The sequence below is a fragment of the Macaca nemestrina genome, chromosome 1 (genome assembly GCF_043159975.1).
Source record: "Macaca nemestrina isolate mMacNem1 chromosome 1, mMacNem.hap1, whole genome shotgun sequence".
Classification (NCBI taxonomy): domain Eukaryota; kingdom Metazoa; phylum Chordata; class Mammalia; order Primates; family Cercopithecidae; genus Macaca; species Macaca nemestrina.
Window position 1 is genome coordinate 316,011 of NC_092125.1, and position 24,970 is coordinate 340,980.

Here is a 24,970-nt window from a genome sequence, read left to right on the forward strand (position 1 = left end):
TGAGGTGCCTTTGAAACATCCAGTGGGAGTACTGAGGTGGCCCTGGGTATGTGGTGAGGAGCTTGGAAGAGACATCTGAGTGGCCTATAGTTATGTATCTCAGGCTTTGGTATCAAATGGTAACCGAAGCCAAGAATGGGAGTAACTAGGGAGTGTAGACTGAGAAGAGAAGTATCTAGCCGCACTGGGTTTTGAGGGCCTTCATCACTTAGTAGGAAAAAGTGCACCAGAAGCAGGAGGAAAACAAGGAACATGGTATTATTGCCCAGGGAAGGAAGATTTTCAAGAAGGAGGAACTAGAAAAGGGAACAACACTGTTGTGATTAGACAAGAAAATGTTCTTTGGATTTAATTGTTCATCCAAAAGTTATTTTTTGATTGACTCGATATGCCAGGAACTCTTCTTGGAGCTGAGAATACATTAAAGAGGAAATTCTGTGCTCTCCTGAACTACACATTCTAATACACAAATGGGATTAGAGCAAGATGGTGAGGGGGGGTGGGAATGCTATTTTGGAAAGGGTAATCAGTGCAGGTGTCTTTGATATGGTCACATGTGAAAGGCAAGGAGAACTCCATGTAAAAATGTGAGGAAAGCCCCCAGGCATCGGGAACTCAGCATTGAAGGATGCTGAGGTGGGATTGTGCTTGGGAATTTTGAACAAGGGGGCCAGTGTGGCTGGAGCAGAGTGAAGAAAAAGAGGTATGTCAACACAGAAGATTGGAGAAATAGTCAGGTATCAAGGGCTTGGTGGGACCTTTGGCTTTTACTGGGTAAGAAGGGAAGCCCTAAGACATTCAGTGACACAGAGAGGATGGTTTATCGCTGCACTGCCCAGTGGATGGCTGAAGAAAAAGCCTGACTAGAGTTTGTTGAGATGGACAGGGGGAATGATGAGTGGAATCAGATGTTCTGGACACCTCTCTGAAAAAGTAGAAGTGTGGTGGCTTGAGGGGAATCATTTCACTTCCTTGCATGTGGATTTGGGACTCTTCCTCTCATCCCAGAAGGGAATCCTAGAACAGGATCCTGGAGCCATAAACACATCCCAGATATGGAAGGTCATATGCAATAGATGTCTGTCTATCTTCAGACTCAATGCCTATGAGTGAACTCAGATCTCATACGTGTGTCTCCTAGCCCTCTCTCCTGGGTCTCAAGCATTCCTACAGACACCACACTCTCCTATGACCTTCTTCATTGCCCCAGTCACTTCCTTGTTTCTGAGGCTGTAGATGACAGGGTTGAGCAAGGGTGTGAGAACAGTATAGAAGACAGATACGACATCATCCTGGCCAGGAGAGTGGTAGGATGCAGGTAACATGTAGGTGTAGACAAGGGGCCCATAGAAGAGGTTGACTACTGTCAAGTGGGAGGAACAGGTGGCCAGGGCCTTCTGACGCCCCTCCACAGAGCGCATCTGGAGCACAGCCACCAAAATGAAGGCGTAGGAGGTGGTGATGAAGGCAATGGGCACCAAGAGGACCACCACACCTGTCACAAAGAGCACCTGCTTATAGGCCTCTGTGTCTGCACAGGCCAGCATCAGCAGCGAAGGCACTTCGCAGAAGAAGTGGGTGACCTTTCGTGAGCCACAGTAGGGGAACTGCAGGGTTAGCGAGGTCTGGATGGAGGCATTGAGGGACCCTCCCAGCCAGGAGCTCACAACCATGAGCAGGCAGACGCGACGGCTCATAAGCACTGGGTAACGCAGAGGGTTGCAGATGGCTACATAGCGGTCATAGGCCACGAGGGCCAGCAGGAGACACTCTGCAGCTCCCAGGAACATGAAGAAAAACATTTGTGCCCCACAGCCCCCAAAAGAGATGCTCGTCCAATCAAAGAGGAAGGCCACTATCATCTTGGGGACAGTGACTGAAGAAAAGAAGATGTCCAGGAAGGACAGCTGGCTGAGGAGGAAGTACATGGGCTTGTGGAGCTGGGCGTCGGCCCAGATCAGGAGGACCATGGTGGCATTGCCAGCCATGGCGAGGATGTAGACCAGCACCACCATGCTGAAGAGGAACAGGTGCATCTGGCTGTCATTGAAAAGTCTAGTGAGGACAAAGCCAGTGGTGGAGGGGTGGTTCCAAGGCCCTCTGCCTGCCTCCTGCCGAGCCTCACTGTGGAGAGGAAAGCGAACCGGCTCACCAGGGGCTCAGATACATTCACTCAGAGACGGAAATGGGGCAAAGATGGCAAAAGGGCAACAACTAGGAAGGTCGGTGAAGAGGCAGCTGATGAGCTTTGCAGTGTCCTTATAAATTTTTTGTAGGGTCAACATTATTTCACAATGAAAAATTATTACAAAAAGCATGGTGTGCAGCCAAAGTAGTACTCAGAGGGAAACTCATAACTCAAAATACATGTGCTAGAAAAGAGAAAAGTGTAAAAACTAGTGATCTAATTTCTGTTTCAAAAAGGTAGGAAAAGAACAACAGCAGATTACAACGTCCCATGTTTTTGAAAAATGCATAGTTAACAATATTCTTAACACTTCAACAAACAAATATGTGCACAGGAAAACATTGAAAACAAAACCATTTATTCTTATGCCTAACTTGAGGACTAGACCTACCAATACGTGAATTACGTGGTTCAAAGTCCTTACTTGAGCATCCACGTGATATATTTCTTTGAGAAATAGGTTAGAGTCGCTGGGTACAGTGGCTCGCGCCTATAATCCCAGCACTTTGGGAGGCCGAGCCGGGTGGATCACCTGAGGTCGGCAGTTTGAGACTAGCCTGACCAACATGGAGAAACCCCATCTCTACTAAAAATACAAAATTAGCCGGGCGTGGTGGCACATGCCTGTAGTCCCAGCTACTCAGGAGGCTGAGGCAGGAGAATGGTGTGAACCCGGGAGGCGGAGCTTGCAGTGAGCCGAGATCGCCCCACTGCGCTACAGCCTGGGCAACAGAGTGAGACTCTGTCTCAAAAAAATCCAAAAAACAAAAACAAAAAAACCTAAAACAACAACAACAACAAAAGAAATAGGTCAGAGCCCGTGTCTGTTGCTGACGTGTTGCATTTTATTAACTAGTGGAGCTGTGCAGGCATCACAGTCTTTTGTTACCTTGGCCCTAAGGAATTCCAGACTTGGCACCTTTGCTCTTCTGGAATTTTGACACTATGTTCTCATTCCCTTACTGTTGTTCTCTTATCTTGATTTCAATAGTTTCATGATAGCTGAGTCCCATTATGTTAATTAAGAAGATTTTTAAATAAACTTCTTGATAAAGATTGGGCCTCTTTTAAAATATAAATCTATGGAGTACGTGTTAGGAGTACGTAAGCCAGGTCAGTAGTTTCCTTTGGGAGGGATCTGCACCCCTAAAGGGCTCCCTTCTGAAATTATATTTATTCAGGTAAAGTCAAATCTCAAGGAATTATGAGGTAAGCGATGATAGGAAATAAGTCACCCAAAGGCAGTTTTAGGAGCTGAGGATGAGGGACAAATTAGGATTAACGACGCTGCTCCAAGGATGAGGTTGTGCTGGACGTGGTGAAGACCCGTTACCTGGCAAGTTCCCTGAGCCAGGAAGCTCTGCGGAAACCCTGGTCCCAGACTCCTGAATCCTAGGGAATGCCTTCAATTTTAGCTTTTATTTCTGCGTATGTCTGATGGCAAATGGCTTAAATGGAGGGATTGAAGGGAAATAAAATGAACTTCCCAGTATGGTATTAAGGAGTCGAGAATATGAGAGAATAATGGAGCTGGGGGATACCACAGGGTCACCGGGACAGAGTGCGAGGGGCAGCAAGTGTCCCAGAGGGACAGCACATCAGAGAGGTGACAAGGCTGTACAATCTATGGATTTCTCCATGGGTGCCTGTGCTTTTCAAAGCTCGAGCTCCCACTGTTCTGAAGTGTGGTACAAGCTGACACTCACTGACTAGTCTACTGCCCACATCTCACCACTGTATGGTCAAAGGTCAAAGGATCTTAGAAACTGGAACTTGCCGAGAGAGCAGAGAGAGCTGTGCCAGGAAGTGGCTCTCTCGGCGCTTGTCCTGGTTCTTCTTGCTATGCCAAGGGGCCTCCCTCATCTATGGCCTTAAACTCCACCACTCTGAGGCTGCTCACAGCAGACACACAGATCCCTTAGATGTGAGTCAGACGTGTTCGCGGTGCGTAGCAGGGCCCACTCCAAAAGCCTGTCTCTGGAGCGGAGCACAGAAATTAACGTGGTTAAACTCAAACTTTTGAGACATGACTTTGAGTGGAGCTAAAATATACACTGCACCTATTTTCTGTATTGTATGATGCGTTGCCATCTTGAGGACTCGTGGACCTGGGGAGGGACTGCACTTCCCAGGGTTAGCTAATTCCTAGAGATGGTGAATACCTTGCTTGTGAGCATGCCTTTGAGAAGCAAATCAACCAATTCCCGAGTCTACAGCCCCACCCACCTCCTTTTATGAGGTTCCCACAGTCAGGGACACCTTCCTGTGCTCAGTTATGATTCACCAGGTCCAGCTCCGGGGCAGTTAGAGACCACCCATAGAGCCCAGAGCCCACCCAAATTATTCACACTTTCCAGTCCTGAGCCTGCTCAGCTGTTTACCCCGTTTCTTCCCAGGGAAGACACAGCGAAGGCTTGGTCTCTGTTTCCTGCTCACTCCTTCTGCCTTCCCCGTGTGGCCCTGCGTGGTGTGTGTGCTCCTCCCGGGGACGTGACAAGCCACCGTTTCAATGCCAATCACTTCCCGATCCACTGGCCTTGCCATACACGAATTAAAACGAAGCCTCGGGTACATTTAAAAGCTTTCCTCTAAAGATAGTTTTCTCACACGGTCCCTGTTTCGGTGTCCTGTAAGCTCAGCTTGTCTTGTTTGGTGTCTCAAATGTCTCAGACCACCGTATTTTACATCTGGAAGGAGCTTAGTCCAATATCTGTTATTGGTGAGAAGTGACAGCCTTGATCAAAAATCTCTTTTCTAAAGTTTACTTAATTATTTTGATGCTTATTTTTGGTTAACAAATACTTGATCTTCTAGGCCAGGTCCAAAATAACTCGTAACTGTTCTGAAGTGGTTTTTCTCAGCCTCGGCACGGTTGGTATTTTGGAATGGATACTTCCTTACTGTGGGGCACGGTTTTGTGCATTGCAGGACATTTAGCAGCATGCCTGTACCTGACCCTGCAGATGCCATGGCAACCCCCTTCAGTTGCAAAAACCAAACGTATCTCCAGACATTGCCAGATGCAGGGACACAGTCACCCCCAACTGAGAACCCCTGCAGTAGAAACTTATCATCAGTTACCGTTTTTCCCCTTCCCTCGCTCTCCACCAAGGCAAATGAAAAAGGACAAGAACCTACATGTTTAAAATCTGCGATAATTTGACTCTGACTTGGCTGAATGTTCTTGTCTGGTTTTATCCAGTATAAGGCATGTGGTTGAGTACCTGGTCTCTGGAGCCAGGCTGCTTGGGTTCAAGCCCCAGCTCCACAGTTTCCCAGCTATGTAACTGGGACAGGCTACTCAGCCTCAGGTTCCTCATTTCAAAAATTATTGGGACTGTTTGGAGCATTAAGTGGTTTTAAATGTAGAGTGCTTAGAACAGAGTTGGCCCAAGGAATGTGACATTTTGAGTTCAGCTGCTACTAACATCAGCACTGTTACCACTTTTATAACCTCAGACCTCTGCTCCCCTCTGTAACTTAGGATTATCATGCCCACTTCCCAGGGTTATTGTGAGTGTGGAGTAACGAAAATGGTGAGATCATGCCTTTTCCAGAGGAGGTATTCAGTGAATGTTAGCTGTCTTCTTCCTTCACTTAAGCAAATCAGTTTTGCAAAATCATCAGAGTTAACTCTGGTACTCACCGGCAGGAGCTCCTAGTCCCTCCCACTCAGAGGTTCCCCTTACATGCGCTTCGTATTGTGAAACCTTGCAGGCGGATGCATTTGTTGTAGTTAAGTGAACTCCTCTGTCACACTCCAGATCTCTCCACCTAGACTGAAAATTACCTGTGACCAGGGACTGTGCCCTTTCTGTTCTATTTCATGACGGATTGTGGTTCATGATGGCCCTTGGTCAATGCTGGTGGGCCAAAGGAACGTGTATAATGGATAGATGAAAGAAGCATATGCTTGCTCAAGAAAACACTGCTATCCCCACGCCACCTTCCATCACGGCCATCTGAAGTCGACATCCCTCCGGCTGGTGGGGCTGTGCATGAGTGCCTGCTCCCCGGAATGCATCCTCGGTTGTCTGGGCACTGCTGATTTATCTTCTCAGGCAGTTTCTCAACATGGCAATGAATGCAGCACGTGCATGTGTGTATGTGTGTCTCAGAGTAATATTCAGGGAGATTTATTTCCTTTCACCCTGTTTCCCAGGAGAAACAGATCTATTTTTCTATTCCGTCCACCATACCTAGATCATAAGTGGTACACAACAGGTCTTAAAGAACTACTAGAATGAATGAAAAACGAAATCCTGGATGCAACTGACACATTTTGTGTTGTGGGCTACATCTAGCCCAAGTTTTTGTTTTGTTGTGTTTTTATTCTCATTGGTTTTTTGGTACTGATGTGACTTTTTAACTTCCCCTACAGTTTTACAGATTTTTTTGTTTTTACACAGCCTTGGTTTTTGCCATCTAAGATAGGCAACTTATGGAGAAGGCCAGTGTTAATTCCAAAAGTATGAATGCTTATGTGCTTTGCTGGGGACTGTGTGTATGATAGTAAAACAATAAATTATATTATCTCATTTAAAATGACAGTAAAAATAATAAATTATATTATCTCATTTTGTTTTAAAAAAGCAAAATTCCAGATCGTTGAAAATCTTAAATGTGGGAAAGTTTGACAGAGAAGTTATGGAATTGTGTTTTTGTGACTTTTCATAATAAGCTTATTGTAATAAGCTAGCTGGGGCTGCATGGATGGGTGGAGGGTTTAAATTATTTCCTCTTATACTTCACATTGCATACTCACCTCGAATTGCCCTGATCCACAGTCTCCATGGGCGTCTCGGTCTCTTGTTGACTTTTTTCCTTCTTCCTTGTCCTTCCTGGGCTCCAGGCTGTGGCTCAGAGCCTGAAGCAGGTCCCTTTGGGTGTCTACATGAGGGGTCATGAAAGCTGAGGTGTAAAATTTGTCTCTTTTCACACAGGGCACTCCTAAAGGCTCCCCATTTTCCCATAGGGCCCCTTTTTCTAAAGTATACTTTATCCACCTTTACCGCAATGAGGGTGAATTGCTGCCTATTCTTGGTGCTCTTCCAACTTCAGAATGCTGTGATTGCAAAGCTTCTGTCATTGAATTTTGCCCCATATTCCTACCCACAGAGACTCAGATTGCACAGTCCTGTGTAGCACTTAGGAATTAGTTGTGCTGTTGAGACTTATAGGACACGTATGCTGGGAGGACATAAATTGCTCAGCCCCAAGCCTTCAAATTACAGATGAGATAATGGCATTTAGAGCAAGGTCTCCAGATTTGCCTGCATACTGGAATGATCTGATGAGTTTCAAAAAAGACTAATGCCCGTGCCTCACCCCCGAAGTAGTGATTGAATTGATCAGGGATATAGCCTGGTCTTTGGAAGGTTTAAAAGACTTTCAAGTGATTCTACTCTGCAGAAAAATCTGGGAACCGACGACTTAGGGATTTCACAGACAGAGGAAAGACAGATATGCCAACTGCTCACACCCCCAGGGCTCCTTAGGCCAAAGGGTCGTCTCTGGATCGGCAACGCCAGCTACTTGTTCAATGTGCAAAATCTCAGGCTCCACTTTGGACCCATCAAATCAGAAACTCTTTGGAGGGCTCAGAAGTCTCTTCTGACAAACCCTCCGGGTGATCCGCTGTTCTCAGCCAGCAGTGATTTTGCTTCCAAGGGGACATTTGTCAATGTCTGAAGATATTTTTGGTTGTCACAATGAGGAGGTGAAGGTAATAATGGTACCAAGTGGGAAGAGGCCAGGGATGCTGTTTAACATCCTACAGTGCACAGAACAGACCCCCACAAAAAAATTAACCAGAACAAAATATCCACAGTGCCAAGATCGGAAAAGCCTACTCTCAACATGCTTGTTTCCTGTGGTAAATCCGATTCTCCCAGACACGGCAGAGTGGTGGGTTCAAACTCATTCTCAGGCAAAGCTCATACTTATTTTGACAACATTTCAACTGTTCTCCAAAATCTCACATCTCCAAAATTAATGAATAATTAGTCACTAAGTCTAGTTAAAATAATTAAACACATTACAGTTAGTATACCTACTTCCATGCCACATAATTTATATGTGCTGCTCAAATAAAACCTACATAGAAACCTCTAAAGAAACAGCATACATACTGACAAGGGAAAAACAGGTGTCTCTCTAGCCCCGCAGACTAAACCCTTGGACAAAGGTCCGTGGTTAGCGAATGTAAAGTGAGACGGGTTTACTGGGACAAGAACATCCTGGCAGAGGCAGAGGGTGTTGTCTGTCTCTAAAAAACTGATTGAGGAAGAGCGTGGCTCTTTAGGATTCTTTACAGTTGGGAATGGGGTGGTCTATACTTGTGCAGACACCTGAGGCTCTGTACTTGTACACGATACATTTTCCAAAACTAAAAGTCAGTGATTCTCTATCTGCCAGCTCCTAAGTATTTTCCAGGTTTTCTGTGCAGGCAGTCAAGTGACTTCAGAAAGAAGACACAATCTAGATTTTAATGAATTCTATATAAGAGCAAGTGTCAAGGTCTGCGATAAAGCTTCTTGTTTCCAGAAAGCGGGGACTGCTCCAAAAATCACCTACATGCTTCCTCAGCTGTAATGCAGTGTATTCAGGGGCTCCAGGGCCCCCAGACTATTGTTCCAAACCATTATATACACAAGGTACTTAATTGTGGGGCAGGCTTGGGCATAGACAAATCAACACAGCGTCATCTTGGTGTCTGGGGAAACTTGGCAATTAGAGACATGGAGGTCCTTTCTTTCCTCCCTCCCTCTCTTCTTTCGTAACATCTATTAAAGTTGGTTTCACTTCTAGCTTTTTGTTTCGGTCCTATTGTTCTAATGAGCTTTTATTCCTTAATTTGAATGGAATCAGAATGAGAAGCAAATGAATATTTCTTATCTCCCATTTTATGTTAGACATGTATGATATTATCTCATCTTATCATGATAATATATAATTGATTATGATTTTACACATGAAGAAACAGAAGTTCAGAAGGTTAACCAGCTTAGTGCTCAAGGTCACCTGCCAAGCAGATGGCAGATCTGAGATGTGAGCCACGTCTGGGTCACTACAAAGCCTATGGGCTCCCTGGTCTACCATGTAGCCAGTGTGTACGACACCAGCTCTAGATTCATGCTTGGGAATTTAGGTCATGCCAACATGCACAGGTGCCCACAACGTGACTATTTGGTGGTTATATATACACAGGTCTAATAAACTGTTAGTTTGGATTGAGTCAAACAGTTAATTCAGTGAAAACTATGACCTATTTCTTAACAAGATATGCCTAATTGTTTTATAAATAATAAGTCACATCTTACATTTGAATGGTATAAAAAATTACAAAATGTGGCCTACTTTCAATATCTCATTACTTGATCAGTTCACTCATTCTTTAGGCAACTGTACATAAGACAGGCAAATTTTTATTGCTACTGGGTGAATACACCCAGATCACCAGGATAAGACTGTTGTGCTCTCAGAATTTATAATCTCAATTAACACTCACAGCAATGGTGTGAGGTGAATATTGTTATCTTATTTTGCAGAGGTGGAAATTGAGATTCCAAGAGGAAATAATTTTGTCCAGGAACACTAAATTTGGAACCACTAATGATTCCCACATCAGCCAAGTATATTCATTTTTTGAAAAAATTTTAACATGTTTGGTTGCTGTAGAATTTTTATTCATTCATTCGTATTTGTACTCACTTGGTGTTTATTTATTTTTGATACGTAATATTTTACATATTTACTGAGCATCTGTGATATTTTGTTGCTTGCATAGGTTTTATAGTGACCAAGTCAGGGTATGTGGGGTATCCATCATCCTGAGTATCATTTGTATGTGTTGGGAATATTTCAGATTCTCTTTTCCAGCTACTTTGAAATGTATAATACATTGTTGCTGACTATAGTCACCCTACTCTGCTATCAAACATTTGAACTTATATTTAGCTCCCACATATGAGTGAGACATGTGAAATTTGTTTCTGTGTCTGGCTTATTTCCTTTAACATAATGACCTTCAGTTTCATTCGTGTTGTGGCAAATGACATTATTTCATTCTTTTTTAGGGCTGAATAGTATTTCAATGTCAATACATATTTATTGACCACTGTCCTTATGCTGTGTGATGTTGAACTTCTGACTCTTAGAGCAGGAAGCTGCTTATGGAACTCTCTCCTTTTGATTCCATGCAATCTGTTAATAACCATCTTGTTTCTCTTCTCACATTCGTTTACAGAGATCCCTGTCTTGATTCCATGCAATCTGTTAATAACCATCTTGTTTCTCTTCTCACATTCGTTTACAGAGATCCCTGTCTTGATTCCATGCAATCTGTTAATAACCATCTTGTTTCTCTTCTCACATTTGTTTACAGAGATCCCTGTCTTCTCCAAGGTTCCAGGTGCCCAAACAATCCTGGAAAATGTGTAAGCCGAAGGCCAGGGAGAAAGAACCTCTCCTCCTCACCGAGCATGGACTTGACCAGGGCTGCCTTCTGTAGTTCACTGACCACCATGGTACTGTTCTGTCGGAAAGAGTAAAACCAACTTGTGTTGCATCTGTGCACACTGATGTCATGAATTCAGAGTGATAAATGAAAGGAGTTTCTTTTTAAAATGTGTATTATGGCCTTCTGTTCAATCTATTTGTCAAAATTTCCTTTATATTTAAAATGCTATATATTTAAAGGCAAGACCAGTAAGTCTGATTTTTTTATTTCTTTTTTCTTTTCTATTTCCTCAATTTTCTTCTGATCCTCACTAGTTCTATATTCAGCTCTCAGCTATCTTCAGTCTCTGTCATCATTACCTAGTTTCAGATCCCAGGAACTGAGGTGACCAGCAGGGCTGCACAGACACCCTGTGTTCAGGAGTGTGGCGTGTGCACCACAGTCAACCCCACTGAGTCGTCCACCTGCACTCGACTTATGTGTAGGGTGGCCTGCTGTGAAAGCGAGGGAGATCTCTGGTTGCTGCTTTGTACTTGATTGTCTGTGTTTCTTTGTTAATTATGTATGATCTCACTCTTTGTCCAGCCAACAATACATGCCATAAATATGAGACTGGAGAATGTCTTAGGGATTTATCAATGGGTTTACATTTACTAAACAAAATAGAAAAACATTCACACACCACCACCACCACCACCACCACCACCAGTGAAATAAATTTATTCAAACCACCAGGGAGGAACCTGGAGTTCTCAAGAACGATTCTTCTTGTATTTCGACTGCAGCTGGCTAGGTTAAGAACTAGCGTGATCAGATCCAGCAAAGCCACTTGTGCCAGAGAGCTAAATGTGTTGGAAGTCCTGATTTTTCAAATAAGCCCACAGATAGCTTCCTTTTTAACTACTGGTTTATTTTATTTTTTAAGAACATGAAACTACAAATTGTGCATACACAAATTTTGTGTCCACATTCAAACTTGTAGCTATATAAATTTAGACAACATTTAGAAAACATTTTGACCCTGGAGCTTAATTTTTGGAAATTTACGCTAAAGCAATTGTTAACAAGGATAGTAAAGATGTACACACAAATATCTTCCATGCAGCTTGGAGGCTACATTAATACAAAGAGGGGAAAGAAACCAAATGTCTAGCTGTAGGGAAATAGGTTAAATTTTACTAGGTCCACCTGAAAGAGAATCGTTAATCCTTTGAAAATGATGCAAAATTAAAATATGTAGCAACATGGAGGAATGCATATGAAAATAATAAAACCATAAAGCAGAATATAAGACTATACCATGATTACAATAATAAAAAGTGTACATTTTATACATATGGAGAGTAAATGGAAGAATATTTGAAGCTTGAGATGGTGGATAAGGGGTGATTCTTTTACTTTTTATTTGTATTCTTAATTACCATAGTAATTCTTGAATAATATATATGATAACATTAAATTGATTATCTACAGTCAATAAACTGTTGACAAAATTCAAAATGTCAGACTGTTTAGTTGGACTTAACTAATGTTGTAATCTACCTAAAAACGTGTTTTGCTCTAACTCATTCTTAAGAAAATGAAGAAAACTTAAAGCTTGTTTCCATATTCCCACATTGGTGAGAGCAGAGGCAATTATTTTTGTTTATTTGTATGAAATCATTCTCCGCACTTTGAATTAATAGTAGGGAGGACCCAGTCCCAGAAGGGTAATGCAACTTTCCACAGATGGTTCAGACTATTTCTAGAGAGAACTGAGAACCCATCACTTTCGTCTGGTCTCTGCTGAACTGAGTGAAGGAAGATAAACCAAACTACGGACCACATAGACCTGTGGACATGTCCCACTTTTCTCAACCATGTGCTCTTGGGGGAAGTCGTGAGGTGACTTCAGGACTGTCTGCCCCGGACACTCCCTGCCAGAGCCACATTTGGTGGGCAGCCCTGAGCAACAGGAATGGTCCCGAGGCGCACAGCACCGCTTGGAGGTAGTCACCTCCAGTTGATAATCGTGCTGTTGGTGGGGTTGTTAGGGTGAGCCCTTGGGATCTGCCACCATCAGAGACTGTGGGGATCCCAATGCAGAACTCCAGGGCCCCCTGGGGTATCTGCGCAATTGCAGAACTCGCTCCATGTCAGCACTTGCATATAGATAATTAAGTGATCTTTCTTAAAAAATAGTCCCTTAGATGGAACTAGAGGTCATTATATTAAGTGAAATAAACCAGGCACAGAAAGACAAATACTGCGTGTTCTCACTCATATGCAGCAACTAAAACATTGATCTCATAGAGGTAGAGAGTAGAATAATAGACACCAGAGGCCAAGAAGGGTGCGTAGGGGTTGGGAGGTGGGAGTGAAGTGATTTTGGTTAATGAGTACAAACATACAGTTAGACAGAAGGAGTAAGTTCTAGTTTGATAGCAGGGTAGGATGCTATAGTTCACAACATATTGTATATTTAACTAGAAAAGAAGACTTGAATGTTCCCAGTACGCAGGAATAATAAATAGTCAACGTGATGGGTATCTTAAATACCATGGCTTGATCACTGCACACTCAATCCATGTAACAAAACATCACTTGTGCCCCATAAATATGTACAGATATTATGTATCAATTAAAAACTGTTTAAAAACAACAACAACAAAAAACCCAAACCAAAACAAACGTTCCTTAACTTGATTCTCACAGAGACACCCATTTTGCCTTTGGAGGTTTCCATTTTCAGGCTCTCTCTGCCTTGGATGGAGTGGTGTAACTCATGGCTGGCCAGAGCATACCCAGGGATCTCAAAGCAGGACACCCAGAATAATTCCGCATTCTTTACTGGTCTGCTGCTTTCTTCCTGCATGTTTAGTTTTTCAGACCTGTTATCCCGCTTTACTTGCTAAATATTTCCCTGTAAAGACAAGAAACAGACAGTATTACATGTTTCTAGAAGACTGGAGAATTTATGCAATTTGTCCTGGCAACGCAAATTGTTTCAAGGATTTCTAGGGTGACATTTATTTGTTTGGCTTAATAACACTTCCTTCTGCAGAGTTTAATAAACTTGTTGCATGTCTCACTTTGTCCTAACTCCATCAAATGCCTGTGAATTGCTTTGTGTGTTTTCTTCTTGGTATAAGCTAGATGAGAATTTAAGTCTACTAAATCTGATCATTTTTCCTTCTAGCAAAATATCACCTTCAACCCTCTAAAAAGTCTTAGTTCTTCATCGCTTGTTTAGTTACATAAAGTTCTTGTAGTTTACCAGTAAGTTTTTGATTTACTAAATTATGTATAACCTTCTCTATCTACTACTCTGAATGGCTTTCCTGAGAGATTCAGCTCTCTGTGAGTGACAGATAATCATCTTTTGTTGGAATACAGTTTGGGATAAAATTAGATATTTGGATAATTTTTATGAAAATTACGTATATTATCTTCCTTGATTCCTACTCAGTGATGTGTGTGACGTGCTGTTCTGAGTGGGTGGCATTCAGATTGCGTGGATGAGAGGAGATATGAGAAATGTGAGATCATATAGAACACATGAATACATTACTTTATAAAGCATTTTGCAAATTAAATAATGGGATTTAATGCTTTAAGGTTTTGTCTAAATGATGCAAAATCCTTGAGTAAAATTAGGCAATTAATATGGATCATCTAGAAGCTACTGCTCTACTTAGACTCACTCTTTGTTTGTTCCACTCTTCCTATTCCCTTTAATGAAAATCCAGGTCTTTTGGAATTATGCAGGAATTTCACAGGTGACAAACCAAATGCTGATGAGCACCTAGACTGACTCCTCCTCATAGTAGCACCTTAAATACTTGGTACATATGCAAATGATTGGGTTTCCAGAACATTTCATTGTGGTCTGACTGAATTTACGTTCTTTATATGACATAAACAAGATTTACGTAAACTGAATCTAAGAAAGTTGAGGCAGAGTTGTCTGCAACTCCTGGGCTGGAAATCTCAGGTACACGTATAATGAGGAATGACCGTCCCATTCCCTCCATGCCAAATGCAAGTGCATTGAGAAGAAGATTGCCTGTTTGATTTTCTGTGGGAATTACACGGAGTGAGTATCGTAGTATTGTAAATCTCAGGTGTAAGGATGCTATTGAGTGTAACAGTCCAAAGAATCTTTTCTTAAATGGTTGCTGCTTGTTTTTTAAAAGATAATTTAAGCAAACCTTAGTCTTATGAATTAGATAGGATAAGGACAATACTGTTTGAAAGGCGCGAAGCCCTAAAGGAAACACCTGTACTTACTCTTAGTTTCTAAAGTGTAGATTACGAACCAGGCTTCCTGAATCTCTGAGTGGTGCATTGTCTTTGTCTTCGTGCCTTCCTTTTACAGAGAAGAACACTGATGACTGGAGAGTCGAAGGTGCTTGCATGAAAGACACAGAGCTGACATAAGGCAGACTCCTACAGGCATTCTCGTCTCAAACATAGACTTGTTGCCTGACTGTCAAACGTGCAAGCATTTTAAAAATCCTTTCTTCCACAATGATTTCAAAGAATGTGCAGACACCTGGATTTCTCAGGTCCACTTTGCCAGTGATTCACAAGCAATATTTTAGTGTCCACCACACGAAGGCATAAAATAAACTCTCATCAGGGATAACAGGTCTCTCTAGTTGAGGGTTTCTAGTGTGTAGTCTCTCTCCAGGTCTTGTCAGGAGGTGTGTGTGAGTTGAGGAATGTGGTTCTTACTCTAAAATTGTCAGAGTACATTAGTGCTTTATTGTCTAATAATTGTATGATTATTCTTTCAATATGAGTTCATTCTTAATGATTCCAACTTTTTGAGATACTAAACAGAATTTAGGAACACAGAGAAAAATTAGGAACATATATTTTTGTATTTAGTCTCAAAATTGCACAACGCTGTATTGACCTGTCTTGAGAACTTCTCATGTGAAAAGATAACTGTAAGTTTGAGTGTGTATATAATGAGTCAAAGTGTCTGGGATAACAACAGAAAAGTAATGTTGCCAGTGTATTCTGTACAGGAAAAACTGCACCTAGAGTAATCTGTTGAAATTGAGGTATTATATTCTAAAATAGACCTTGCAAAAGCTATCCCAGGTAAATACCTGGAAGTGGAGCACTTTGGAAAATTCTTACATGAATGCATAAAATAACTGGAGAAGTGTGACTGGTACAGAGAAGGAGGAAAGACAAGCTTGCAGTCATATTCACATTATGAAATGTTGAATGTTGCCAAGAGAGAAAACTGGTTCCAAGCAGGTTCAGAGGGCAAGGAAGGAAACCGCATGAAGCAGCTTTAATCGAAGCTATGGCAGAGCTTCCTGACAACAGGCTGCTGCTTGAAGGAGCGTGGAGCAAGCTCTTTTCTTTGGCAAAATCTTCACCAGTGGTCACACGGAAGCAGGCAAAGGCTGCAGCTTACAACTTAGGGATTACCTCGTCCCTCGATTTAAAGGATAGGCTGGGTGATCATCACAGTCCTGGGCAAGCGTTGTGTCCTATGTTCCAATAGTAGTGATGTGGGAGGAAAATATTTGCAGCCATCCCTACTCAACCAACACGTACCCCTTATAAAATAGTAGAGAATATTTACAAATGTCAGGATAACATAAAAGTGTTGATTTATCCCTTGGTGTATTGTATTGTATTATGCAATAAAAAATAGTGTAAGTAAGCCTAGAAAATTTTATTCACTAAAATTATGTCTATTTTATCGATTAACTTTTTTTTCTAATTTTCTCAAAATTTGCAGGCTAAGCATACTCCTGCTCTTCAAAGGTGTTTAGATTTTCTGCAAGCTTAATTGCGATGCACACCTTTTTCTGAGAATTTCTACTAAGTAACGTTTCTTTCAAGTCAAAGGACATCTGGGGGAAAAGACAGACTTTAACTGCTGATGTAACTTCACTGGGAGCGCCTGGGTTTACAGACCTTTTCTGAAGATCAGGAGGTATTTGCAATTTAAATTCATAGATTTTAGTTTAATATGTATATTGCTTAAATGAGAGATTGAGAATTCGTACCAATAGTTTACCAATAGTTTTGAAATAATTTGCGGTATCTTACGTTTTGCCTTGTATTATATAAAATATTTTTACTTGTAACTATACATTTCTTATTTGATTCTTAAAGTAACCCTGAATGTTTCATTATCTCAATTAATACAAGCAGATACTGAGGCTCAGGGTGTTTAGGAAGAGAATCCAAGGTCACAGAATTAATTAATGTCCTGACCAGAGGAAAAACTCCATTCATTTAATTCTAAATTTTGTTTTACAGTATGTTGCCTTCATCATTTCAGAAACAAATGCCTATATAAAGTCACAGAATCATTCCAGACATTTTCTGATTATTTTTACGTGTACTAAACCATAGCAAAGCTGTGTGATCTATGCCCAGGAGAAATTCAACAAGTATAGTTACTGTGCTCACTCTAGTGAGAGAGCAGATAATAAATTTAACAAAACGTTTACTTAAAATCATAATGTACTTTGAGGAGGGCTTGTTCTCTGATAAATTAGAACTTTTGTTGGCAGACGGGAAAAGTAAGGCCAGTTGGCTGCAAAATGGAGTTGACTTTAGAATTTCCCTTTGTATTGCTAGGTCTACAGGGCTAGCTGGCCATAGAAAAAGCTAAAACCACCGAAGAATTACATACATACATATTTAAATCTATAGGAGGAGATTATGAATATATATACATATATATATATAAAATGGATAAAAGATCATCCTTTATGTTCTTGAAGTTTGTTGTGGATTTTATTGTAACCTGAAATTGTGTAAAACAGTCACTCAGTTTTTCTTAATTAGCAGAACTATGGAAAAATTCCAATTTCCAAAAATAATCGGTGAGTTATAGCTCAATATGTACGTCCCTGTGCTATTGCATATATGTGAGTGTGTGTATAAAATGGGAGTAAGCATGAACAGAGAGCAGAGACCACTATTACATATACGTGTGTGTATATAAAATGGGAGTGAGTGTGAACAGAGCAGAGACCACTATTACCTATACGTTGTGTGTGTAAAATGGGAGTGAGCGTGAACAGAGAGCAGAGACTGCTATTACATATACGTGTGTGTGTGTAACATGGGAGTGAGCGTGAACAGAGAGCAGAGACTGCTATTACATATACGTGTGTGTGTGTAACATGGGAGTGAGCGTGAACAGAGAGCAGAGACTGCTATTACATATACGTGTGTGTGTAACATGGGAGTGAGCGTGAACAGAGAGCAGAGACCACTATTACATATACATGTGTGTGTAACATGGGAGTGAGAGTGAACAGAGAGCAGAGACCACTATTACATATACGTGTGTGTGTGTAACATGGGAGTGAGCGTGAACAGAGAGCAGAGACCACTATTACATATATATGTGTGTGTGTGTAACATGGGAGTGACAGAGAACAGAGAGCAGAGACCACTATTACATATACGTGTGTGTGTGTAACATGGGAGTGAGTGTGAACAGAGAGCAGAGACCACTATTACATATACATGTGTGTGTGTAACATGGGAGTGAGCGTGAACAGAGAGCAGAGACCACTATTACATATACGTGTGTGTGTGTAACATGGGAGTGAGCGTGAACAGAGAGCAGAGACCACTATTACATATACATGTGTGTGTGTAACATGGGAGTGAGCGTGAACAGAGAGCAGAGACCACTATTACATATACATGTGTGTGTGTAACATGGGAGTGAGCGTGAACAGAGAGCAGAGACCACTATTACATATATGTGTGTGTGTGTAACATGGGAGTGAGCGTGAACAGAGCGGAGACCACTATTACATATACGTGTGTGTGTGTAACATGGGAGTGAGCGTGAACAGAGAGCAGAGACCACTATTACATATACGTGTGTGTGTAACATGGGAGTGAGCGTGAACAGAGCGGAGACCACTATTTGACTTTGCGAAGCAGCACGATTTTCCCTGTTTCTGTTGTCTTATCACATAATAAAAGTCAAACCCAAAATGCAGGAAGTGTGGAAGTAGCTGAAATACTGCTAATATTTAAGCTACAACATAAACTGGAGATCAGTTTCCCTTTAGAAATATATTTTAATAGGCTCCATTAATGAAACCTAAGAAAAGTAAAAGTAAAATGAGGGAGGTTGTAAATAATGCTGACATTGTACATAGTATCAGAAAAATGTATAAAACCTGACACCAAAGATTCTGAATTGGCAAAATATACCTATACATAATATATAATATGCATATGATGTATATATGTGTACATTTTTATATATGTGTGTATATCTGTGTACATAGTTTACACCCATAAAACAGCAATCCTGATTCTAATGATTTATGGATCTACTCTCAAGTATGACTGATTTTCAGTAGTCACATTAATCATCACACAGTGTTAATAATTTAGCAGGTTCCCACGGTTGGTACATTTTATTTGCTAATTACAGGAACTGTCCAGCTGCTGTTCCCATATAAAGCCTCCCATATACACAATGGATGTGTATGAACATATAATGAATCGAGAGTCTCTAGTCCAGACACTCGTCGCACGAACAGACCCTGTGACCACAACACATTACCCTCGATGCTGTCGCTGGTGAACGGGCTTTTACAGCTCCTCACTTCTTAGTTCTATCGTGAATATCAGGGAGTCAATAGAAACAAAGCACTTCTTAGCCTGACACTTGGCAAAAGCAAACTCCATGATGTCATCATCATTATTCTCAATAGTAACTTCGTTTTATGGGCAATGGACTAAAACGCTAATGTTTTTAGAATATTTAGAGGAGCATTAGACTAGTTTGACAAATTTTACTCCCAAATATGTTGGTAAAATGTCTGTCTTGGAACACGTTTAGCCTTAAAACACGTGAAACATCATCCTTTACTTTCCTGAAGTTTGTTGTGGACATTTGTTTTTTATTGTAACCTGAAATTGTATAACACGCACTCGGTTTTTCTTAATTATCAAGAACTATGAAAAATTCTAATTCCCAAAAATAATCAGTGAGTTATAGCTCAAGGTTTATGTCCCTGTGGTATTTCCTCTGAAAATGAATTGCTAATACTAGTTTCTAATTGTCATGCTAATCATAATCCTAATACTAATTCCTCATCATGTTAAAATTAAAAATAAATAAAATTCAGTAACACTGAATGCTTCTTGTATTGAGAATAATTTTTTGTGTCTAAATTTGCAAGAGTAGTTTCCATTGAGTTTCTGTTGCCCTTTTTATTTCATCCCTTATAATTTATCTGGGACATGGATAAATTAACACCAAGTATACTCTCATGACGTAGACAGTGACTTGTGATCCAAATGGTGGATAACCCATACTTGTAGCTAAATGGAAGACATGAGCTACTCACAGCCAGCACCAAAGATGTTTTGAAAGTGGTGGTGATGCCAACCACTGAAAGACGCATTAAATAATAATACAAATTTAAATGCATCTAAGGTAATACACACACACGCGCACACACACACACACCAGACCATGGTATGTTTAACTGCTGTGTAGCATGGTATGCACCCTTAGGCATTATTACGTATGTCATTGTAATACAGTATCATCTGCTGACATCATCTTCTCCAATGTATTTAAGCAACTATTGATTAATAATGACCAATTTTATTTAAAAACCCTTTGGAATAGATTAAATGCTAGATATCAGTCCCAGTGTGCCAAGAATACTATTTTTAAAATGTTTTCTTCCCAGTTTTAAAAGTTTGCTACCTAATAATTAATTCGAGTGTTGTTATTTTACTGCCCTGGGAATGCTGTCATCTTATTCAGAATATATTACCTCATATCAGCACGATTGTAGGATCAATGGAAGAGCACAACACATCCTCTACGGACTTCACTTTCATGGGGCTGTTCGACAGAAAGGAAACCTCAGGTCTTCTTTTTGCCATCATCTCTGTCATCTTCGTCACCGCACTGATGGCCAATGGGGTTATGATCTTCCTGATCCAAACAGATTTGCGCCTTCACACACCCATGTACTTCCTCCTCAGCCACCTTTCCTTAATGGACATGATGCACATTTCCACCATTGTGCCTAAGATGCTGGTTGATTACCTGCTGGATCAAAGGACCATTTCCTTTGTGGGGTGCACAGCTCAACACTTCCTCTACCTTACCCTTGTGGGAGCTGAATTCTTCCTGTTGGGCCTCATGGCCTATGACCGCTATGTGGCCATCTGCAGCCCTCTGAGATACCCTGTCCTCATGAGCCGCCGGGTCTGTTGGATGATTATAGCAGGTTCCTGGTTTGGGGGCTCTTTGGATGGCTTCCTCCTAACCCCCATCACCATGAGCTTTCCCTTCTGCTAATTCCCGGGAGATCAACCAGTTCTTCTGTGAGGCTCCGGCAGTCCTGAAGTTGGCATGTGCAGACACAGCCCTCTACGAGACAGTGATGTACGTGTGCTGTGTTTTGATGCTGCTGACTCCTTTCTTTGTAGTCCTTGCTTCCTATGCGTGAATCCTGAGCACAGTTCACCGCATGAGCTCAGTGGAGGGCAGGAAGAAGGCCTTTGCCACTTGTTCATCCCACGTGACTGTGGTGTCCTTGTTCTATGGGGCTGCCATGTACACCTACATGCTGCCACACTCCTACCACACGCCAGCCCAGGACAAAGTCCTCTCTGTGTTTTACACCATTCTCACACCCATGCTGAACCCCCTCATCTACAGCCTTAGAAACAAGGATGTGACTGGAGCTCTGAAGAGGGCCTTGGGGAGGTTCAAGGCTCCTCAAAGGGTGTCAAGAGGTGTCTTTTGATAGTCGATTCCTTCCCATGCGTGTGGTAAAGGGGAGACTCTGTGGTCACTGTGGCTGTGCTTTCACCGGAAGATGAAGCAAAAGGGGAGGGAGTGATATGATTACAACATTGGTTTTTTTGTCTAGGGTTTCTGGTTCATAACTCCCTAGTTATGTTCCAATGTTGTGGTTCTTGAGGCCTCAGAAAACCGAATCTCTCTCTGTGATCTTTGCCTTCCCTCTTTTCACCTGCTTCTTTTTCTCCCCAAAGAAAGCCTTAGAGACTAAAAATATAATCCAATCTTTGCCCACTTTTGGTCACAAAGAAATTATCTGACTACCTTGTCTGATTGCAGGTCACAAGACCTCTGTTTCGAAAGAGGCTCTTTCCTACCCTGGAGGAGGGAACGCTACCCAGAGGGGCCAAGAAGAATCTGATCAGACAGGCCTTGATGGGTGTCCCCACTCACTCTATCAACACTAGGTCATACTCTGTGTCCAGTCATATTTCTGTGCAATTGCCCATGCTTCGATCATGACCATTCAATAAGGTCTCCACATAAAGGCCGAAAGGAGAGGACAGAAAACTGCCGGACAGCTAAACTCATGCAGCTGAACAGGAGGGTGATAAGAACCCACCCACCTGCCTGGAGGGGCCATGCCCCAGCTCCACAGAGACAGAAGCTCTTCTGCTCTCCTAGACCTCACCCTGGTGTCTTTTCATCTGGTTGTTTCTATGTATCCTGTGTAATATCATTTATAATAAATGGTAAACATAGATGTTTCCTTGAGTTCTGTGAGCCTCTATAGCAAACTAACTGAACCCAAGGAAGGGCCCTGGGATTCCCAATTAACAGTCACTTGGTCAAAAGCACAGGACAACTTGGGGCTTGTGATTGGCACTGGAAATGGAAAGCAGTATTAACAGACTGAGCCCTCACCCTGTGGGATCTGATACTATCTCCAGATAGATCGTGGCAGATGGTCGTGGGAGTCTAGCTTGGGCTAGAGCATTTGACTGTGGACAGTGGCAGAATGGAATTGAATGGAGGCCCCCAAATGGCGTCCACTGCAGAAATAATTGTTTTGTTTTCTCGGTGCGTGTCGACGGTCTCCACTCATTGTGTCCGGTACATCTTGTATGTTGCTTGTTGTGTGGACGGAAGCAGAGGAGAAACAGTTTCGGTGTGTTTTTTTCCTCAAAGAGGGTTCAACTTGGTGAAAAAGAAAACTAGTGTAAAAAACATGTCCTCTTGATCTCTTTTCCTTCTCTTTTCTTTTTTTCTTCTATCTTCCCTTTCTCCTACTGTGTTCACATGTCTTCTAAATAAATACAAAACGGTTCCAAAAACACAGAAATATGTTTCCATCTGCGCACTGGAAAGAGTCATCGAACATAGTCTTCTTAAACGGGTATTGTACTCACTACAGTCAGGTGCCCATTACTGTCAGTAAAGTACGGTATTTATCTTTTGTTTGTTTGTAACACATTAGCGAAAACTGTTTGTCAGATAACTTAAAATCAACGGATGAAAGCAGAGGACATTGCCCAGAAAAGACATCACGAGAACATTGTATATCTGAGGGGTGAGGGAATTTCTAAAACTCTGGAGAAACATACAGGGGGTTGGGTTAGGAAGGTAGTAAAATGCTTTTCAAATATCTCATGAGATCATCACAATTAAGCATATATCAGCCATGTAATAGTATTAGGGCATCGTTAATATTTGTGTTCCATATTGATCCAGGAATTGAGGACAGAAAGCATGTGCCAATACATGGTTAGTGTCCCAATTATAAAAAGAGTTCACTCATCATGAAAAGGGTGACTTTATCAAAATTATAATTCACCACGTGGGGTTATCATTATGCAAACATCATCTTGGTCATAATCATAATCACATTCATGAATCTCTGTCTGAAACTTAAAAATGTATGTGCCTTGCCAGGTTCATCATCCTTTAACAACTTCATAACAAAGGAAGCAGAACTTGTTATGAGTCGTAGTTTACATGTAAGAACAGTGAGTTTCAGGGAAGCAAGAAAATTCTGTAGGAGAATACTTTTAATTAGTAGACTAGATGGCAAAATTTCAAGAAATGTGATTGATAGAACACCGTATTCTTCAGATACAGCTTCCTCATTTACTCATTCAGGTTTTATAGCTGTGACCAAGACAAACACAGCAATTGCACTTGAGAAATTTGCATTCCAGTGGGGAAAAGACAATGAACAAAAATAAATACAACAAGCAAGCAAGCAAGCAAGCAGAAAAACACATATGTCCACTATGTTGTGTGTGGTAACTGTGATGAAAGCTGAGCATATCCATACCCTGCACCCCTGCAGGTCCATTCGCGAGTGAATTCTTAATAGATATATTATAGTTTGAACGTGGTTTATTCGCCCACACGAAAACTCATGTCGAAATTTGATCCCCAATATGGTGTTGCTGGGAGGTCAGGCCTAGTGGGAGATGTCTGGTTTGTGGAGGCAGGCCCTTCGTGAATGGCTTGGTGCTATTCTTGTGTTAGTGAGTGATTCTTCACTCTGGCAAGACCGAACTACCTCTTGGAGGAATTGATTCATTTCTGGGAAAGTGGGTTGTTATAAAGCCAGTACATCCTTCAGGTTTTGCTCTGCCTTTGACCTGCATGTTTTGAGCTAGCATTTTTCCCTCACCAGAAATCAAACAGACGCTGGTCCCATGTTTCTCATACTACTCAGCCTTCAGAACCATAGTCAAAATCAGCTTCTTTTTTTTTTAAGAAATTACTCAGTCTCCGGTGTTCTTCTATAGCAACATAAAATGGACTGAGACAGGAAATTGGTACCAGGGAGTGGGGTGTTGCTGTAAAGATATGTGAAAATATGGAAGTGGCTTGGAATTGGGTAATGGGCAGAGTTTGTAAGAGTTTGGAGGAGGGGACTAGGAAAAAACTGCACTACCATGAAGGGTGCATTAAGGATAATTACTGTGAGGGCTTAGGAAAAGAGAGGGCTCAGGAGAAAATAAAAAGACGAGAGAAAGTTTGCAACTTTTTAGAGATTATTTAAGTGGTTCTGGCCAAAATGCTGTTAGAAATATAGACGAGTAAAGGCCCTTGTGATGAGTTCTCAGAAGGAAATGAGGAGTATTTATCTGGAAACTGGAGCAAAGGTCAACCTGGTTGTACAGTTGCAGAGAATTTGAGTCCATGAGGTCTATGGTCTAGGGCTTTATGGGAGACTGAATTTAAGACTAATGAAATAGAGTATCTGGTGGAAGGTAATGTTTTCAAAACTTTAACATTTTCGAAAGCTCTGTTTTATCTGAATCCAATGATTTTATGCAGAGATATTCTTTCTTATGAGCATGGTCATCTGCAGGGGAATGTGGGGTGTGTGTATAAGATTAAGAGCTTCAAGCATCACACAGTACCCCATAAATATATTCAATTATTAAAAAAAAGAGCTTCATTATAAGCATGTTAAGTTTGAAATATCTATTGAATATATAAATAAAAATGTCAAGCAGCTAGATATTTTAGTCTAGATGTCATTTGAGGTGGTAGAAGTGAAGATAGGTTT

At 41.5% G+C, this 24,970-nt stretch overlaps 2 protein-coding genes and 2 long non-coding RNA genes across 4 annotated transcripts; 2 read left to right on the forward strand and 2 right to left on the reverse strand.

Moving 5' to 3' along the window:
• Nucleotides 1–1,157: 1,157 nt before the first annotated feature.
• On the reverse strand, nt 1,158–4,051 carry LOC105463351 (olfactory receptor 2Z1-like). Its single transcript, XM_071080853.1, has 2 exons — nt 3,966–4,051; nt 1,158–2,124 (listed from the first exon to the last, which is right to left on the reverse strand). The coding sequence occupies exons 1-2, from the start codon at nt 4,049–4,051 to the stop codon at nt 1,158–1,160; spliced, it is 1,053 nt and encodes a 350-aa protein (XP_070936954.1).
• A 494-nt stretch (nt 4,052–4,545) lies between these two features.
• Nucleotides 4,546–7,822, reverse strand: LOC139356379 (uncharacterized). Its single transcript, XR_011608151.1, has 3 exons — nt 7,671–7,822; nt 6,954–7,078; nt 4,546–5,962 (listed from the first exon to the last, which is right to left on the reverse strand). It is a non-coding gene; the product is annotated as an uncharacterized lncRNA (long non-coding RNA).
• A 148-nt stretch (nt 7,823–7,970) lies between these two features.
• LOC139356380 (uncharacterized) lies at nt 7,971–10,763 on the forward strand. Its single transcript, XR_011608153.1, has 2 exons — nt 7,971–8,095; nt 10,575–10,763. It is a non-coding gene; the product is annotated as an uncharacterized lncRNA (long non-coding RNA).
• A 9,685-nt stretch (nt 10,764–20,448) lies between these two features.
• LOC139356384 (olfactory receptor 2T1-like) lies at nt 20,449–21,421 on the forward strand. The gene is given in 2 exon segments (XM_071070266.1): nt 20,449–20,967; nt 20,969–21,421. Coding segments are annotated over 2 exon segments (957 nt in total). The 5' UTR covers nt 20,449–20,463.
• The last annotated feature ends 3,549 nt before the right edge of the window (nt 21,422–24,970 follow it).